Source organism: Panthera onca, chromosome F1, assembly GCF_046562875.1.
Source record: "Panthera onca isolate mPanOnc1 chromosome F1, mPanOnc1 haplotype 2, whole genome shotgun sequence".
Taxonomy (NCBI): Eukaryota; Metazoa; Chordata; class Mammalia; order Carnivora; family Felidae; genus Panthera; species Panthera onca.
This window is the reverse complement of record NC_138355.1, coordinates 31,293,536-31,314,018: the sequence shown is the minus strand read 5'-3', so window position 1 is coordinate 31,314,018 and position 20,483 is coordinate 31,293,536. Positions and strand designations below refer to the sequence as shown.

Below are 20,483 nucleotides of genomic sequence, written 5' to 3'. Positions count from 1 at the left end.
ATTCTAAGTTTGAAAAATAGTATCCATCGTCTGGATCCCAGATAGTTAGCTCTAAGCAATTGAGTTAATAGTTTAAATCTCAGCCTTAGCAGTTAGCTGTTTAACCTTGAACACATTATTTTCCCTCAATAAACCTCAGTTTCCACATTCAGAGAGTAGGGATAATTAGTTGTGCTTAATCTCATAGGGTTGTGAATGTTTAAGTATCCATAGGAAGGGATTATCAGTATATCTGGCACATAGTGAGAGAGTGATGTTCAGTAGATAACAGTGTTGGCCGGGGCACCTGGGTGGCTCAGTTGGTTAAGTGTCCGACTTCGGCTCAGGTCGTGATCTCGCAGTTGGTGAGTTTGAGCCCCACGTCAGGCTCTGTGCTGACAGCTCAGAGCCTGGGGCCTGCTTCGAATCCTGTGTCTCCCTCTCTCTCTGCCCCTCCCCTGCTCACACTCTGTCGCTCTCTCTCTCAAAAATAAACGGTAAAAAAAAATTTTTTAAATAACAGTGTTGGCCATTAGTTTTATTATTGGCAATGAAGATTATTTTATTATTTTTTTTATTTTTGGCAATAAAAACATAGTAATATAGTAATACCACAGCCAGTCTAGAAGAGGTGCTCTAATCAAGGTCATCCTAAATATAAAGGAACAGAGGCAGATTTACCTTCAGGCTAATGAGAGTTCAGCTTCAGGACCCCCCACTTGGTTGGGTTTAGTCCCTAAGTTTGTATTCTCTTTCCTAAAAGCCCCCTTCCCCCACACTGCATAGCTTTAGACCCATAAACCCTGCCCCTGTCACAGGGGTATAAATTAGAATCACTTCTGTAGATATTTAAAAATACATGCGCACATTCCCCTCCCCTCCCTGTGGAAGACAATAATTTAGTTGTTCTGGGGTGGATTTTTTTCCCTAAGTTTCATATGTGATTCTGATGTGGTTTAAAACCAGCGATCTGGAAGAACAATGTACAACTTTGCAAAAGTTCTGAAATGAATACGTCTTTTCAAGACACTATTTAATTGTCTTTTGATTAAGATCATATTTTTCTGGAACCATATTGTTTTCTTTAGTGTTTGGTTAGGTTCTTTGCTATATAGCATAGCTTTAAAAAGACCAGATGTGATTATCATTTCACATTGATTTCTGAAAGGCTTGCTCTTTTTTTTAGGTTGCTAAGTGAGCATACCCTGAATTTATATTGTTCTTTTTCTCACCCACTTCTAACATATTTCTCTTATGCCTTACAGTATTAATGTTTTTCTGCAGCTAAAATAATTTAAATTGTTTTGTGTTAAAATAATATTTTGATTGTTATTTTTAGAGGTGATTTTTAAAATATAATTTGCGCAGATCAAAAACTTCTCTTTTCCTTGTCAGTCCTGAATAAAATTAAAAGCAGTAAAAAAAAAAAAATTAGCACTGTAGAACTATTTAATCTGGTAAGTCTATTTAACTAAAATATGGGGTATTAACAAAAGCCCATAGATAATTATTTTCAATTCAACCAATTTTCTTCCGCATCTGTTATGAGCGAAGCACTAAACAAGACATGGAAAGGGAAGAAAAATTCTTAAAACACAGTCCCTTGAAGTTTATCATCAAAAAGAAAGGTAAAAGCATATGATTAAATGGCAAGAACTCATGTTAGAGTAATGTATAATTTCTCCAAAAGCAGCAGAAAGTACTGTGTTTGTTGAGAGAAGGCAAGATGGTACCTGGTTGAAAGGGTAAGGAATGGCTGGGTGTTGGAAGGGGGGACAGAATGGACAGACAGGATCTCAACACGATAACTGAGGGGCCAGATTTGTGCCAGCTTCAGAACAAACAACATAAAACACATAAAGAATCAGAAAAGTCCAGCTCGGTGTTTTTCAGCAAGTAGTTATGACTCTAGTGTTACCGGAAGGTACAACAATTGTATAACAATGAATATTGGGAACAAGGGACAGGTGATGTGTACCGAAAGACCTTGGAATACCTAAGTGTTTAGAAGGAGTATCAGGACTTAAAGCTGCTGTGCTCTGGGGAGAATGAACTATTATGAGATGGATTTGTGTGAGAAAAGACCATATTTGGCCTGTTTTGATGCCGTGGGGTAGTGGTGGTGGAACAGGTAAGAAGCAGGGAAGGAAATCAAAGGGTGGTCGTGCAGAAGGGATCGGCCTCATTGCTTACAAAGCCACGTGGCTTCGGGGTCTGGGCATGAGGGAGATTTGAGAACTCTGGCTGCTGTGTGATGATTGCTTTACCGCCAACAAGATGGTGGTGCTGAGGCTTAAGTGTCGGGTCAGGCTGTCATCTAGATGACAGAGTTCAGGGGTCTCCTCAGCACACTTGATGTGGGAGAGTGGGGGCTGGAGAAGGCACACACTTCTGTGAAAATTACCCCGTGAGAAAAACCTTTATAAGACAATCCATGAGGTATTAAAGATAAAGGTCACTAAAAGAGAGTGGCAAGACAAAGTAAGATGCCACTGTAGTTATCTGCTGGTCACCACTAAGAACAAAACCCTGAACTACTGTAGGGAGGGGGATGAAACTTGCTAGTCTGGTCATTTTTAAGGGAAAAGTACTATCCAGAAGTCAAGCAATAAATAAGAACTGTGAATGCAACCTATGAGCAGAAGAGATTTTAAGGGATAAAGAGAGACGATAGAGGGATATCTTCATGTAGCACCTTTTCTTTTTTTTTTTTTTTTTAACATTTATTCATTTTTGAGAGACACAGAGAGACAGAGCACAAGCAGAAGTGAGGCAGAGGGAGAGGGAGACACAGAATCCGAAGCAGGCTCCAGGCTCCGAGCTGTCAGCACAGAGCCTGACGTGGGGCTCGAACTCATGAACCGTGAGATCATGACCTGAACCAAAGTCGGACGCTTAGCCGACTGAACCACCCAAGCGCCCCCATGTACCACCTTTTCATAACCCCAGCGTTTTGGTGAGATCCACAACCAAAGAGCTGTTTGAGAACATTTTAGATGCAAGCTCTGAAACTTTATCAGGTACTCTTGAAAATCTTAGCACTTAGCGTGAGGAACTGCCAGAAGAGAATGCAGAGGGGCTACAATAAAGGGGAGGCAGCAAGAAAGGAGCTTGGGGAAGCATTAAGTTATTTAGACATCCAGTGGAAATGCACTAGGGCTGTAGTGGTGACTAAGACATGGTGCCTGGCCTTCCACAACTTCTGATTACAGAACTGATGGTTACAATCTAGAGAGATAAGTCTTAAGATAGGGAAATGTGTATGCAGGATGGGGGTCAAAGCCAGTCTTGGGGGTGCGTAGCAAGGCTCAAGGAGAGCTTCTTGGAGAAAGTAATATCTAACCTAAGTAATGATGGATATTTAAGGGTGAGTCAGATGAAGAGTGGGTGCGTGGAGGGTGTACATTTGAGACAAAAGAAGAAACATAATCAGAGGAAGTTCGATGAACTTACTTGGGTCTTTCATCTATGTGGTACTTCTTTTCACATAGGGCGAGATATTTTTTTCCCTTCCAGAATAGTAATCAATATACTCAAACATTTTAATTACATAATCACTCAATTTCCAACCTACCTGTAATATTTTAAAGAAAATCATATGTGCACATGTGTTCTTTTCTGTTTTGACCCATCCCATTCTACAGTAGCTCAAGCTGTTCCCTAAAGGTCTTGTATATGTCTTGATAAGGTAACTTACAGGTATTTCACATTTCCCTTAATCTTATAAATAAGGCATTTTTCCATTTAATTTAGCACATTTAAGGTAGTGCTGAAATATTATAATGCCGTTGGTTTCTTCATATATATCATGCCTTCAGCACTTTTGTTGAGCTTCTCTCTGTACAACAACTTCCAGTATTCCCCTGTGTTTGCTAGATATTTAATTCTACCTGCAACTAATATGTTTCTCTTCATAATAAATATTTCTTTTACATGTTCACTGCCACTACATGTGCTAGAGCTTTCAGAATAATACTATACAGTAGTTGCAAAGTGGATGTCCTTTTTCCCTCCAATTTGAGGGGAATTCCTTTTGTGCTTTAGTATGAAGTGTGATAGTAAATGTTTTGAGATAGATCATGATAAGACAATAATTTTCTATTTCTAGCATTCAGAGAACTACAAGAAATGGTAGAGAATATTGTCCAGTGCCTTTTGATCTATAAATGTCATGTACTTACCGAGGCTTTCCAAACTTTTTTTTACTGTTGTGCAATATTTCAAGTAGTAGAAATGTCTACAAAGAATAATATTGCACATAACCATCTATCGTTCGCTTTCATCACATCTTAACACTGCTTTATGCTGTATTTGTTGTTACTCTCTTTAGATAAAATAATACAGGAATTTGAAGGCTTTTAATCATCCTTTCCAGTCTTGCTCGGTAGCCCCCTCTCCCCACCCCCCACTCATTAACATTCATTGTTTCCTTGATCTTCTCTCCCCTTTGGGCAGGTACCCCTGCTTCCAGATATGTTTGGGTCTGTTTCTGAGCTCTCTATTGTGTCCTGATTGGTCTGTCTTTCCCTGTTCAATACCACATTGTCTTAATCATATTGTTTTTAGCTAAAGTAGGTCATCATGTAGGACAAATCTGCCCACCTCATTTTTCCCCCCAAAATTTTCTTAGCAATTATTGGTCCTTTGCTTTCTTACATGATTTTTATAAAAGTTCATAAAATTTTACTGAAAACCCTTGCAAAATATCTATTACAATTGCATTGTATTTAACATAAATTTGGTAAAAATTAACACCTATATCTTTCTTCATTTCTTCAGGTTTCTTTTGCAGCTTTTTTTGGTAATTTTCTCCATCAAATACTTAAATGTTATTTATTATATTCTTAGCTGTCTTAATTGCTAATGTTACTAAGATCCTTCGATTTTGTACTACATTTGGTGATTGGTTCTTTCTGGGAGTATAGGAATGTTATGTGTGTGATTAGGTCCCAGACACTGGGCCTAAAATACCTGGGTTTGAATCCCAGCTCTCCCACTTTTACTAGCTGTGTCTATCCTTGGGAAAATGATTTAACCTCTCTGTCCTTCTATTTCCTCATTTGAAAAATGGAGAGTATTAGTACCCACCTCACAATGGTTATTGTGAAAATTAAGTCAATTAATACGTTTAATTGGTTGTAAGAGTGCTTAGCACATATAAATATGCTGTTAAATAGTTTGCCTACTGACTAAATGTGCTAAATACATTGATCTGCTAATCTTCAACCAATAGTGTGATTAATAGCAATTACAATAATTATTGTTATAGCACCTAACATATATGGAGAATATAATAAAATTTCCTGAGCACCTTTCATGTGATACCTAACTCTATGAAATAAATAATAATAGCAATATACCATTTATCAAATGAGGAAATAATTTACCAAAGGCCACATATTTCTTGAGTCAGGAATCCAGGAATGGCTATAATATATTGGAAACACAGAGTTTTTATCCTTGTATTTCTTTCAATCAGTTAATTTTAGACTTTTTAGACTTTTAAGAGCCCTGATGTTTGGAGGCGCCTGGGTAGCTCAGTCACTTAAGCCTCCAACTTCGGCTCAAGTCATGATCTCGCCGTTCCTGAGTTTGAGCCCCACGTCGGGCTCTGTGCTGACAGCTCGGAGCCTGGAGCCTGCTTCGGATTCTGTGTCTCCCTCCCTCCCTGCCCCTCCCCTGTTCACACTCTGTCTCTGTCTCTCTCTCTCAAAAATAAATAAACATTAAAAAAAAAAAGCCCTGATGTTTGCATATCTTACTATAAATCTGTGGACTTTTTACTAGATGACCAGTATTTAACATCTTAAAAGATATTGATAAATCTAAATAGCTAATTCCATCTGACACAAATACGAATTCACCTTACAAGCTGCTTGATATAAATATGCATGTACCTCACCTCCATCTCACCAAAAAGTTGCATTGACATGACAAAAAACATATGAAAATTATGGGGGGAAAGTCCATAGTGTGTGGAAGGCAGGGGAGATGTTGAAGGAACCACAACAGGAATGGATTTGAGAATGATGTGTAGCATATAGATTCAGGTGACAATGAAATTCGAATTAAGGAGCCCATATTCCAGATACGAGCAAAATCTAGGATTCTAAAGAGAAAGTTTTCTAAGGGAACTTCATAAAGACTCCAAAATTAGAAGCAGAAGTGAGCCCAGGGGCGGCAGCCTATAAATTAATCAAAGTTCTGTGGAACCACTAATCTTAACTTGTACAGTAGCTGACTCCAGTCTTCCTCCAGAATAAAGCTGTGACTGCAACTTTTCCATTTGAAAGGTTACCAGGGAAAGCACTTCGAAAAAGAGTAAGGTTGTTATGCAGATTTCAGTCCATGCATTCTCTACAGATGAAGTGTTCTAGAGATTTAATCATTCCCTTCTCTCTGCTACTGAGGGAGACACGCTTACAAATGGATATTTCCCTTATTCCTTTAAATATCTCTTACAAAAAGGTAACTTCTAGTTGGTTTGCTAAGTTCCTTATGTGTCCACAGCTTCTTAAAAATAACTGGCTTAAAATAATCAGTATGCCGGGGTGCCTGGGTGGCTCAGTTGGTTAAGCATCTGACTTTGGCCAGGTCATGATCTCGAAGTTCCTGAGTTTGAGCCCCTGCTGTCAGCACAGAACTTGTTTCAGATCGTGCGTTTCCCCCCTCTCTGCCTCTCCCCCTCTTGCTTTCTGTCTCTCTCAAAATAAATAAATAAGCTTAAAAAATAATAATCGGTATGCCAAAGAGACATCTTAGGGTGGCAAAATTTGCTCTGCTACACCTTTGAAATCCTTAGAACATTAAAAAAAAGTTAACAATTTCGGGGCACCTGGGTGGCTCAGTCGGCTGAGTGTCCTATTTCAGCTCAGGTCATGATCTCACAGTTTGTGAGCTTGAGCCCCACGTCAGGCTCTCTGCTGACAGCTCAGAGCCTGGAGCCTGTTTCGGATTCTGTGTCTCCCTCTCTCCCTGCTCTTCCCCTGCTCACATGCTGTCTCTCTCTCAAAAATAAAGATTTTTTAAAAGTTAACAATTTTAAGGTTGTTGGTTATTTTTTGGTAGGTGTTTGAATGAAAACGGGATTTCGAAAGTTGCTATTTAGCTTTCATCTTTAAGTAATTTTAGCATATTTGAATTCTCTTAAATTAAGGCAGGACACTCTTCCAATAAATGACCACGAAATCTCTATAGTTAATAGTATTGTCAGTATAGAGAGACAGAAATACATTTAATGAAAATATTGGCGTTATTGCATGTGTTACCCCCTTCAGTTTTCAGCATCTAGTTTAACTGGAACATTAGCTCTACTTTGTGGATTATTGAAATGTTTGCTTATTAAAATATTTTATATTAAAATATATTTTTAAAAGATTCTTAACTAGTTGAAATCTATGATTAATATCTTTTAATATTGGGGAGTTTCTGAATTACCCTTGAGGTTGTTAAAAAACAAATTTCACTGAGTACATTTGAATTGCCTTTATTAAATGATTCATGAATTGGGCAGCATCCCATCTAGCTAGCAGAGGGGAGCTCGGAGGAGTTGTACAACATCCAACACTTTTAGAGAGTAAGTATGGGACGATAAAGTTACTGGTAAAAGGAAAGGATTCTCCGGGCAAGATAGCTTTCCCTGAGAGGGAAGAGCAGGAAATCTTATTATGTGGATCACCTCATCTTCCTTTAGGGGTGGGCAGAAGATGAGGGTGTGATGGAGAGGGCCGGCGTGGTCTGCCACACTTTGGCTCTGATAGGAAAATTCCTGACCTACTGGTTAAGGTTAGGACTAAGGCTACATTTCTGGGTAAAGTTGAAACTGCAAGTAGATTAGCTATGAAGCCCCAGTTTGGGGATTCAGTCTAAGTGGTGCCATTTTGGGCCCATGGTTTGTTGTTGTTGTTGTAATTTTTTTTAAGTTTATTTTTATTTGTTTTGAAGACTTAGGCAATGTGAGTGGGGGAAGAACAGAGAGAGAGAGAAGACAGAGAATCCCAAGCAGGCTCTGTGCCATCAGCGTGAAGCCGACATGAGGCTCGAACTCACAAAACCACCAGATCGTGACCTGAGCTGAAACCAAGAGTCAGATGCTTAACTGACAGAGCCACCCCGGGGGCCCCTGGGCCCCTGGTTTTATAGCTGGGGTGCCGGGGTCAAGAGCACCTGGCTCTGGGGTTCCCAAACAGACCATGTCCGGGCACTCTCTGCTGACAAAATCCAAAGGCAGAGAAATGAGTGGCAGTGAAGCAAGAAAGAAATTTATTTCAGACAGGCCAAAGCTGGGAAGACAGAGGACTAGCATCTCAAAGACTGCCTCCATAGGCCAAAAATACCTGCAGGTTTACTTACAATGTGGGGCAAACATGGGTGGGCAGGCCCAGGTAGGCAGTGAAGGTTAAATGGACCATTGTCTTGCGGTCAATTACAGACAGGGTCTTCCTGGCTCAGTTAAGACTTTATCGCTTGAGGGGGCAGTTACAGTCTCCTGCCTGTGGCAAGTGCTAGGCTGGAAGGAAGAATCCAAGCAAAAAGTTTGAGGTCAAAATGGAGAGACCCAAAGTCCTGGTTCAGTTTTCTTGTTTCTTTTTAACAAGGTCATATGTTTTAAACTATTACTCGTTTATAATCAATTTTTTTTTTTTTTGTATTTAGGATTTGGAAATATCTCACCGCGCACAGAAGGGGGGAAAATATTCTGTATCATTTATGCCTTACTGGGAATTCCCCTCTTTGGTTTTTTGTTGGCTGGAGTTGGAGATCAACTAGGGACCATATTCGGAAAAGGAATTGCAAAAGTGGAAGATACATTTATTGTAAGTATAATAGACTTTTAACTACATATGTTGTTGAATTTTTTAAAATTAAACTTTTCTATCACCTCAGGTACAGTTAGACATTCAAGTTATTGGGTTTTCCATAACCTTTTATGCATGTAACTCACTGCATAGTTATTTTTATATTTAATTTGGATGAGTAAATTAATGCATGAGAAAAACCCAAAAATACGTAGAAATAAAGTAGAAATTTGACAGACCTAGGTTCAAATTCCAGATGTCTTGCTGTATTCTTTCTTTTTAAAAACACATTTGAATGTTTATTTTTGAGAGAGAGAGAGAGAGGGGCGGGCAGAGAGAGAAGGAAACATAGAATCTGAAGCAGGCTCCAGGCTCTGAACTATCAGCACAGAGCCCAACACACGGCTCAAACCCATGAACTGCAAGATCATGACTTGGGCCAAAGTCGGCAGCTTAACCGACTGAGCCACCCAGGCACCCAGTCTTGCCATATTCTCTTAAGTTAGCTATTTTACCCTGAAACCTCCCTTTTTCATTTCTATGATGTGAATAGGTACTGGTGATGGAGACATCACTCTGAGAATTAGAGATAAAAATAAAAGCTTCATGTAGCTAGTAAATACCTGATGGTATTTTCTCATTTAAATTTGCTTTGGTATCTTTTTTTGTTGCTGGTGGCATTCTAAACTTATATAGCCCTTTTGTGAAGGACATCATATTTAGCAAACCCGATAAAGGCGATCCTGTAACTTAATTCAGTGATGTCACTGATAGAAACTTACCTAAGGGGTGTAATTCAGTAGAACCACAAATAATACACTCGAAGATGTTCATCACTATATTATACTCAATGGAAAAAATAAGTAAAATGAAAATGCTTTTATTAGAATTATAAATGAAAGATAGTAATAAGACCACTATGATTACAAGCTTCTATTCTTGAAGGAAATTACCAAGAAAATGGTTGCATGAGAGGGTGGGATTATAAATGATATGTTATTACCATCACCACTATTACAAATGCATTTTACTTATTATTCAATAGTGTTTCATCTTTTCACAAACATTTCAACAAAGCATTTTACATTTAATTATGTTGATGAAATAAGGCTACTGAATATTGGTTTTTCCATATATATTCCAGTTTTCAGCATTAGTTATATTTTATATCCAAGTTCACACTTCACCCTCAGGTATTTTTACAGTTAGAATGGAGTAGTATGGTGATTCCAAAATATGAGTGTCATCCTGTTTGGGGTATTATACTTCTCTTATATTGATATTTAAAGTATCTTGTACTTACATTAATTGAGAGGGAAGATTAGTGCTGTCAACTTGGTAATGCTGAATTGTTCATTCATTCAACAAATTTTTTTCTTAAATTTTTTTTTAATTTGAGCAGAGTTGACATACAATATTGCATTAGTTTCAAGTGTATGACTTAGTGATCTGACAGGTTTAAACATTATGCTGTCTTTGCCATAATTGGGTATAGCAACCATCTGTCCCATTACACTGCTATTACAATATCACTGGTTTTCTTACGTCGTGCCTTTCATTCCCTTGACTTATTCATTCCATAACCGGAAGCCCGTATCTCTGTCTCCCCTTCACCCATTTTGCCCAATTCTCCCTTTCCCCTCCCCTCTGGCAACCATCAGTTTGTTCTCTGTATTTATAGTTCTGATACTGCTGTCTGTTCGTGTATTCGTTTGTTTTATTTTATTCAACGAATTTTGGGTTGCCTACTGGATGCCAGGCAACGTTTTTCATGCATCTACATGGGGGCATAAAACACATAAAACACCTGGTAGTGAATACGTGACAGTGGTCATGATTCCACACTTAGTACTAACCACTGTTGTGAGAACTTTACAAACACAAATTCGTCTAAATTTCACTTATGTGATAAGGATGGTGGACTAGAGAAACTTTTTTTTTCGCTTTCCATTCTAATTGGTTTCCTAGATCGTTATCTCTAGAAATTTGTCAAGTTTTAAAACTTAGTGGTTTTTATATGGTGGGGATGCGACCTATAATTTTAATAGCAGATAGGAAAGATCCAGTTAGAGATATTTAGCCTCAAATGAAGATCCGGAGATAAATTGTTGTATGTACAAACATATATACAAATATGTTATACCGAGGAGATTCTTGATAAGAGAAGAAGGTGAAAAAATATGGGTACTCTGAAGACAGCTGTCGTGAAGGGGTATTGAAGATTTATCCTTGCCTCCATGTCATGTTTGATTTATTCCGTTGTACAATTTAAAGCCATAGAAGAGAGAGATAATTCATCTGGTTCACAGGGAAATCAACTGTGGCCATTAAGTCTGTGAGCACTTCAGCTGACTCAATTGAATAATGATAGGAAAACATAAAGGGAAATTTTTCATAAAATTAATAATTTTTATCAATTATCAGTAGTCAATATTTAATTTTTTAATGTTTATTTATTCCTGAGAGAGAGAGAGAGAAAGAGACAGAGACAGAGGGCAAGCAGGGGCGGGGCAGAGAGAGAGAGACAGTATCCAAAGCACATGCCAGGTTCTGAGATGTCAGCACAGAGCTTGACGTGGGGCTCGAACTCACAAACAGCAAGATCATGACCTGAGCCAAAGTCGGACGTTTAACCAACTGAGCCACCCAAGCGTCCCATCAATAGTCAATATTTAGTTAACAGTTCACTTTTCTCTATTTTGCTATATTTCCAGATTATGCTTGGCTCGCTATCAGCAGGATGCCTATAGGATAGAAATATTTCAAAAGTAGTTCACATAAACAAGGAATGATGTAAATCTCAAATTGTATTCACAGAGCAAATGTAATTTATTTTGAAAGTATTTTACCTGTTGTAAAGCTATGTAAGGGTAAAGTGGCATCGTCATGAGCATTGATTGCTTTGAGTTAGGTGTGTTCTCTCCAATTTTTATAAGACAATTGAAAATTAATCATGAAAGGGAAAAAAATAACATCCTTACTTGCTAATTTGTTGATAGCTGTGTGTTAGGGTAGCTTTGCAGGTGCACCAATAATCAATAAATCTCCATCAGTGTCTCTTTCTCGCTGTCTTCACTATCACCCATAGAAGTGGAATGTTAGTCAGACCAAGATTCGCATCATCTCAACCATCATATTTATACTGTTCGGCTGTGTACTCTTTGTTGCTCTGCCTGCGATCATATTCAAGCACATAGAAGGCTGGACTGCTCTGGACGCCATTTATTTTGTGGTCATCACTCTAACAACCATTGGATTTGGCGACTACGTAGCAGGTAAGTTTTTCCTGGCACCAACAGTACTCGCCTAACCCGTGTCCTTTAGACTTTTTGCTTGGGTTCATAGCACAACACAGTGTGTCTGTCTTAATTTCCCAGGCCTGCCTTAATAAACAAAATTCCCCAAACTGGGTGGCTTTGACCAAAAGAAATTCATTGCCTCACTGAAGTTCAAAATCAGGGTGACAGTAGGGGCACGATCCCTCTTGAGACTCTAGGTGGCCTTCCTTCCTCCTTGGTTCTTTCAGCTTCTGGAGGAGGCAATCAGTTTCTGCCTGTCCTGCCCCATTATTATCCCTGCTTATGACGTCACATGGCATTTGTTCTCTCTGTGTCCCTGTAGCTGTGTCCCTCTTCTTATATGGACACTGGTCATACTGGATGGAAAGCCCACTCTACTCCAGTATGCATTCAGATTAACTAATTACATCTTCAAGGACCTTATTTTTCCTATAAGGCCATGTTCCAAGGTCCTGGGGACTCACATACCATTTTGAAAGACCATTTAATCCATAACAGTGACAGAGACGAAAGATAAGTCATTCTTCTGTGACAGTGGAGGTAAGCAGAAAGGTGCAGTTGAACATTTAGATTTCATTCTAGGAAAGAAATATATGTTGCTGTTTGTTCAGAATCTTATATTCCCACCTTAGTTTCAGAAACCAGACAATCTGCCCCTTAATTTTTTTTTGTTTGTTTTTGTTTGTTTTTATTTAGTGTTTCATGAATTCGAGTTTAACTTCTCTTTGCTCTTTTTACTTAAGCCTTTTCATGACTTAGTTTTAAAAACACCTGCAAACTTTAGAAGATATTCTAAGCTATTTTCAAACCTTCTTTTCTCTAAGATATTTAACTCCTTTAATTTCCAGTTCTCAGGGAAGTATTTTTCACCTTAACCAAAGTGGCCACATTTTTTTGTTTTGTGTTTTTTGATATTTCCTTTTGTACAAGTTATTACAATTGTTGTTTGCTTTATTGTTTTATCTCTTAGGTCTTCACTTCCTATCATTTTAATTCTTTCTTTACCATTTATATTATCCAGTTGTCATTATTATTCTAACTCCAGTTTTCAATAAATTATAGTAATGATGGTAAGAGTAACCATGGTGATGTTCTATCATGGACCATTTTGACTAGCTCTTGAAAATCTAAACCATTTTTTTTTAGAAAATCCAATTTGAAGTATTAGAAAATCATGCTAAACACTATAGTAGGAATGTGCTCTTCAACTTCCCAGAATAAACTCACCAGCCTAATTTAATTTTAAGAGAGTTTTATGCTTTCTGGCTGTTTACTGTTCTTTCTCATCCCAAACTTCTTACGTGTTTTCAGAGAAAAACTGTTTTGCACAGTTCTCTAATATCTCAGAGAAGCCTGATGGTTCATCTGTTTCTATTGATTTGTTAATTATAGTTGAGCCTGGCAAAGCCCCCCTTTCTAGGGAACATAGATCCTTGAAGGTGGGGATGTTTTCCTGAAGGAAGCTTTGCTTTTGGTCAGAAATACTGTGCACATATCTCTGTACTGGATGGAGGCCCCAAAAAGGGGAGGGTGCATCACTCTGCTGGAGATCCTTTAGCTTTCTAATTAGCAAACTGTCGACAGAGTAATCGCAGACATTTATAGCTCCTTAGGAGAAGACACGCTTCTGTTCTAAAGCACCCATTTTTCTAACCTCTCATGGAAGGTGTATGATTGGCTTAAGCAGAAATAGAAAGTGCATTAATGTAGGAGAAAGGAAGACACAGTGAGATGATAACAAGATTTAGACTTGTGGTATGTTAACCCCCGGTCTCTTGTGCCACTTAATAAATATCAAGTCTTATAACAGCTGTAGCATATACAGGTATTAGTGAGGAGTCTAATGCAAGCTTTGCATTGCATGTGTTATTTTAATTTTAGTTTTTAATTTTGTATGGTAAGGCAATATTTTGTTTCTTTTTCCGCTTTATTGAGATAGAATTGAAAATAAAATTGTAAGATGTTAATAAGTATACACCGTGGTGATTTGATATATGTACATATTATAAAAGCATCCAGTTCATCTAGTTAATTAACACATTAGCACATGCATCTTCTCACCTATTTATCTTTTGGAGGGGGCGGGTGGTAAGAACATTTAAGTTCTACCCCTAACATTTTGATAATCTAATACACTGCACATATTATTTTAAGAAATTGACTGACTACCAGTCCAGTATGTGGCCTGGTCTGGTTAAAAAACAAAACAAAACAAAGATTATAAATAAATTTTAAAAAGTGGGTAGAATCCTAAAATAATGTTGTATTTGTGACCACAGTGTAAAATGGCTTAGAAAAAAGAACAAATATTTTTACTTTATGGTTTTGTAGAAGATGAAAAAAGAAAACCACCTTTTTTTTTATACTAACCTTAAGAGATCAACACTTGGAAACTGGCTAGAAGAGCAGTTCACTGAGAACATCTTACGTGTAGGAGTGGGGACCCTAAATTCAGAGTTACGGCACAACACTGTAGGGGAGCATGGTAATAAAATGATATCTGTGTGCCATAAGTGGAATCTAATAAACACCCGTTATTACTAAGATTTTATCATATTGCACCCCTTTCTAAATCCATTACTGTAATTTTATTTCTGCAGAGGAAATAATAAAAACGCACTAGAAATATGCCTTGCTAATAATTAGCAAAGGAATTTGATGGGATTCAAGTGACAAATGCTGAGAAAGATAAATTAGAGAAGAGTCTTCACATGCCAGGTCCTTGTGCCCAGGGAGTGGTTTTGGAAGGAGTGTGTACATGAGGCAGATGTGGCCAAGGCTGGGTAGGAAATGTGTACTCTTTGCAAGATTCTTTGGAAAAACAAAAACCTCGAGTTCTTTTTTTAAAGGTCTGGGAAAAGAATTGCCTCACTTAATTCAATAGAGTACACACAAATAGGTTTTGCTTCTGGGTACCTTGTGGCTGTGGAGTAAAAGTTAGCTATTGAGCAAAGTCAAGTACCCCTTCCGGGAAGTATCGGTTGCTTACTTTCTAGAACCTTCCCTTTTGAAGTGAGATGTCACTACAGATAGTAATCTCGCTTAAAGTTGGTGTTTTTGCCAAGGAAAAGTAGGAGGCACTGCTCCAACTTAAACCTCCTCATCTTTCTATTGGACTATAAATCTCAAAAGAACGCAAGGATATACCTCTTGCAATGCACACTCCCCATCTGATGCCCTTCTCAAACCTGCAAACCCTGCTCGGAATAGGATTAAGGTTTAATCATGTTCTTGTGTTGAACCTCTTTGAAGACCAATTAAAGAACATACTCTTCAAACTGATATTATTAAAGGAAAATAAGAAATTTTGGAGAGCAATATATAAATTGTTTAGGATACAAGTTGTAATCTTGGTGTAAATATTAGAAGCATCTTGAGAGCAACAAGTAAAGATGTGATGTTCTGAACCAGAACTCTGGAGCACAGTGCTCATCTCCAGGGTATGAGCAAGAAAGTCCATGCCAGGTGTAATTTTTGCCATGGGAAGCAGACAGAACAACTCCTGTTTTGATGTATTTGTAAGCCTCATTCCTTACTTTTTACTTGTTATATGTCGTAGTGTCCATGATGTAATTTGTAAGAACATAATAGATTTCTAATTCATAAATAAACATGCATTTAAATTTGCGTGTGCAAAACCTTTTCACTGTCGGGGATATAGGATCAAAAGTATTTACAGATCACTGGTAAAGACAAATCAACACAGTGTTTAGGTCTCATTGTGTATATGACTGAACAGAGAAATCCAGCATTTAGTAATTTTTCTGCAAGAAGAGACCTGGAAAATTAAAAAAAAATTAATGTTTATTCATTTTTGAGAGACACAGAGAGACAGAGTGTGAGCAGGGGAGGGGCAGAGACTAAGGCAGACACAGTATCTCAAGCAGGCTCCAGGCTCTGACCTGTCAGCATAGAGCCCCACACAAGACCCGAACCCACAAACCGTGAGATCATGACCTGAGCCAAAGTCAGACGCTTAACCGACTGAGCTACCCAGGCGCCCCAAGACCTGGAAAATTTTAATTTTATATTTGTATTTATGCAAGGGAGGTGTTTTAGTGGCTGGCTGGTTACCTTAGTGACTGGTGTGTGCTCCCTCCTGATGGCCTTTTTTGTTCTTTCACTAGCTTTCAATGTTCTAGAACTAAAATGGACCCACGAGGCCACAGGGTCACTCCCACACTTATTTGACACATGAATAAACAGACCCCCATTACTAAGACCAGTGCTTGCAGACTAACCCTTCCTAAAAGGCAAGAAGAAACAATGTCAGTTATTTAGCAAAGTGTTGTTTTAGCAGTGCCTATAATTTATAGTCAAATTATAGAGGTAAGTTAAAATTAATGGCAAAAATTATGTTTGAGAATTTACTGTTAATTTCCTGCATTCTGTTTCTTAACTTTTGCCATCTTATTTTCCATTTGATGAAAAGTCTGGGGTGACAAGTTGTTAAATCATGCTTACCTTGTAGACTGAGACCTAAATCATCCCTTCACTAAAACCTAAGCAGTAGGGGCACCTGGGTGGCTCAGTCTGTTGAGCATCTGATTCTCGATTTCAGCTCGGGTCATAATCCCAGGGTCATCGGATCAAGCCCTGTGTCAGGCTCTGTGCTGAGCTTGGAGGCTGCTTAAGGTTCTCTCTCTCTCCCTCTGCCCCTTTCCCCAACTTGCATGCTCTCTCTCCCTAAAAAATAAAATAAAACAAAACTAAGCAGTAATATTAATTATCTGGAAATGTGTGACAGACTGAAATCTATTCATTCAGGCTTGCCTCTGTGACTGGTCTTTCAGGTCTATGATTTTTGTTTAAAAATGGTGCTTCTTCAAATTTGGAGAGAAGTCATATAATTACCAAATTAAACACAATTTAAAATTCTCCCCCCCACCACCCAAAATAAAATTCTTATCCAAAGCTACTATCTCGTTTATATATACTATTAGGGTAAGAGTGGGTCAAGCAAGTCAAGAAGCACATTTCCACATCTTGTTTAGAAGCTGCCTGAAGAAGTTCTCAAAACACACCCTTTTTCACAAACTAGGTTTGTTCATAAGATATAATTCGAATGAGTGAAAGCCAGATGAAAAATTACAGTTTCACAAATCAGTGTCCTCACATTACCTGCTCTTCTAATAAAAAATAAAAATTTTAGCCAAAAATATAGATGTTCTAAGAAATCCTCATGGCTGATCTTAGGAAAACACATTTTCCATCAGAGCATAAATTAATTTAGCCATCCAGATATGTCTCCTTGGAATTTGGATCAATCTTTAGTTGAATAATGAAATTTTCCATATCTCACAGGTGGCTATTGAAAGTGTAGGGGCTAAGGACTGGTTCTCCCAAGATGGGCCACTATGCCATAAAGATTATTTTGAGTTAAAAGTAACCAAAACCCACCGATGCAGGAAAAGCTCTCTGCCTCCCCCTCAACTGCCTAAATATATTGGAAAAGAGAGTCTGTCCCAGGAAGAGAGCTATTAACAAAGACTCCCCTTTACCTAAGAAACTTACCTGCATGATAGGACAACCTTTGTTTTTCCAAACATCTCTTCTCATCTTCCTGGTAATGGTCTTCCTCCCCTTTGTGTCCTTAGACCCCTATCCCTCTTCTTAGGTCATATAATCTTCATGTTGCTTCACTGTCTTTGAAATTTCACGTCTATGTGGATTCCCTGCCCATACACCTATTAAATTTCCCCTGTTCAATCTGTCTCATGTCAGTTTGATTCTAAGTCGAGCTAGAAGGACCATAGGGCAGAGGAAGGGCCTCCTCCTCAACAAAGCTTACTGAGTTAATCAGGCTTTAGGCTTAGTGACGATATGCTCCTCTAAAATATAATTTCAGGGGCGCCTGGGTGGCGCAGTCCGTTAAGCGTCCGACTTCAGCTCAGGTCACGATCTCGCGGTCCGTGAGTTCGAGCCCCGCGTCAGGCTCTGGAGCCTGCTTCCGATTCTGTGTCTCCTCTCTCTGCCCCTCCCCCGTTCATGCTGTGTCTCTCTCTGTCTCAAAAGTAAATAAACATCAAAAAAAAAATTAAAAAAAAAATAAAATATAATTTCGGACTTTCCAAGGTAAAATTCTTCTGATACTTTTACCTTTACTAAATTTTTATAAATTTTCCCAGTTGTATAATCATTTGTCTTCATTTTTTTTTCTTAGAAAGAACATATTTGCATATCTCGTATTAAGAATTAAGTTTTCTTGGGGCACATGGGTGGCTCAGTCGGTTAAGCGTCTGACTCTTGATTTCAGTTCAGGTTATGCTCTCCCGGTTCATGGGTTCTGGCCCTGTGTCAGCCTCCCTGCTGACATCATGGAGCCCGCTTGGGAATATCTCTCCCTCTTTCTCTGCCCCTCCCATATGCTCTCTTGCTGTCTCTCAAAATAAATAAATAAACTTAAAAAAAAAAGAATTAAGCTTTCTTGGAATTATGTTTTCAAAGTCATTATCAGAAATGAAGTTTTTCGTAACCAAACTATTGATTTCCCTTATAACTGAAAACATGAGTCATTTGGTGGAGTGCTCAGAGCTTGCTGAATGGAAAGGCAATTTATCATGAGAACATACAAATCTCTGTTGAGAAATCATAGCAGGTTTTTTGGTTCAAAACAGTGCTAACAGAGACCCTTTAGAGAACAGTCCTGATGTTGCCTAATGTTTTGCAACTATGTCAGTGGCCAGCTGTTGAACTGATCAATAACAGTAAAAATTTTCCAGGACTTCAGTGGGTAAGAAGGAAAGTAGCTGATGAGGAATGAAGTCTACTGAATGAATAACAGTCACCACTCCCACCACAACAATGTCTCAGAAAAATCACTTTTATCAGAAAGGGAGGGTGTATGTGACTGCTAGGGGAGATGTATTATATTCATCATTCATTTATTTATTCGTGTTTAGTGAGCACATACTGGGTATTAGACCCTGTGTTTATATTGTGATAGTGATAATAATTGTTCTAATTCCTTTTCCTTTGGGACAGAATGTTTGAAAATTGGGGGCAAAAATTAAATAGGGAACTTTCTTGTCTTCCTGGTAGTCATTCTGTTTCATAATATAGGAAAATACTGCAAAGAGTCTGCTCACCCCCAGATTCAGCCAGTAACTCTCTGAGAACTCACAAGAGAATGGATGGTTGTCTGCATGATGAATTAAATAGGATTTGACTCAAATGGGCCAGAAGTCCTAGGACCTGGGGACAAACCAATAAGTTATTTAACTTTTCAGATCCAGAATGGATCTATATAGAAACATGGTGGAAACGTGTGCAGGATAAAAATGAGAAGGAAAATATTCAGTGATTGATAGTTGTGGCTTAGTGAGATAGGCAGTAAATTGTACTAAATATAATGAAAAAGGCTCCAGATTGCTCTATCATGAGACTTAAAGGTAGCTTCCAGGAGTAACAATTTTGTACGTCTTACATACTCTAGGTTTCCATCCATGTGAAGGAAGAGTGAATGACAGTGTATTGATCTTTCTTTCTGATCATAAAACTACTGCTCTTCTCATGGCTATTTTCCTAATTTTAGATCAAGTACCTAGTAGGAAATGGACAACATCTTGAATGCTGACATGGCAAATCCCAAAATATAGGTTCAAATGTTAGAGAGACTTAGTTAACTTGTTTTGCCTTTTGTTTTTCTGACTTAATAGCATATGAGAAGTTCGGCTTAGTAGGTGAGCTGTGGTTTAGTACTGAAGTCATACTTCCATTTGTAAAAAAAGAAAGCAGAGTTTGCAACGTTATTGAAAGAGCCTCTTAGTTCTTAAAACCCTAAGGAGAGTCTTCATTCAGTTAAATTGCTTTACTATAAAAAATGTATATACTAAAGCAGAAAATAAATTCCCCCTTTTATATTAAGGCAGGCTAGTTTTATTAATAAAAGTAAAGCTAAACGAACAAAAATTAAAATCAATATTTCATATCTAAACTAAAATGCTTAAAGACCAGGTAAAGAAATGATGCCCATTTTCTTTAGAACAAGGTTCTATGTCCATATCTATATTCTGTAATACAAATATAATTTTAAACCAGAGGAGGGGGGCATGGAGTTGATGACTTTAGTTCAGAATGGCTAGATGATTCTTTAAATCCAGGATTCTCCTCCTCCTCTTCCTTCTCCTCTTCCTCTCCATCCTCCTCCTTCTGCTTTCTTCTTTATAAATATTCTGTGATTCAGGAGCATCTCAGAGAAAGAAAATCAAATATAAGTATCTCAGAGAGGGCATCGCATACTCAAGTTCTTTAGAGCACAATAGGGCCAATTACTAGAAACTGTTGGAATGAGGACAGAAGCATGGTAAGGAGGCTTCTGAAAAAATCGTGCTTATCTTCAGACCCCTGATTTTTCTAGGTAAGACCATTGAGGGGAAGGCTGGGAAGAGGCATACCTTGTTTGACT

At 38.2% G+C, this 20,483-nt stretch overlaps 1 protein-coding gene across 3 annotated transcripts in view; it reads left to right on the top strand.

Moving 5' to 3' along the window:
* Window positions 1–20,483, top strand: part of KCNK2 (potassium two pore domain channel subfamily K member 2) — a 194,184-nt gene that overhangs the window by 129,478 nt on the left and 44,223 nt on the right. For all 3 annotated transcript variants that reach the window (XM_060643824.3, XM_060643825.3, XM_060643823.3), the window contains exons 4-5: window positions 8,635–8,795; window positions 11,866–12,052. In XM_060643824.3, coding sequence (XP_060499807.1) covers window positions 8,635–8,795; window positions 11,866–12,052 — 348 coding nt within the window. The remainder of the gene's footprint in view (window positions 1–8,634; window positions 8,796–11,865; window positions 12,053–20,483) is intronic.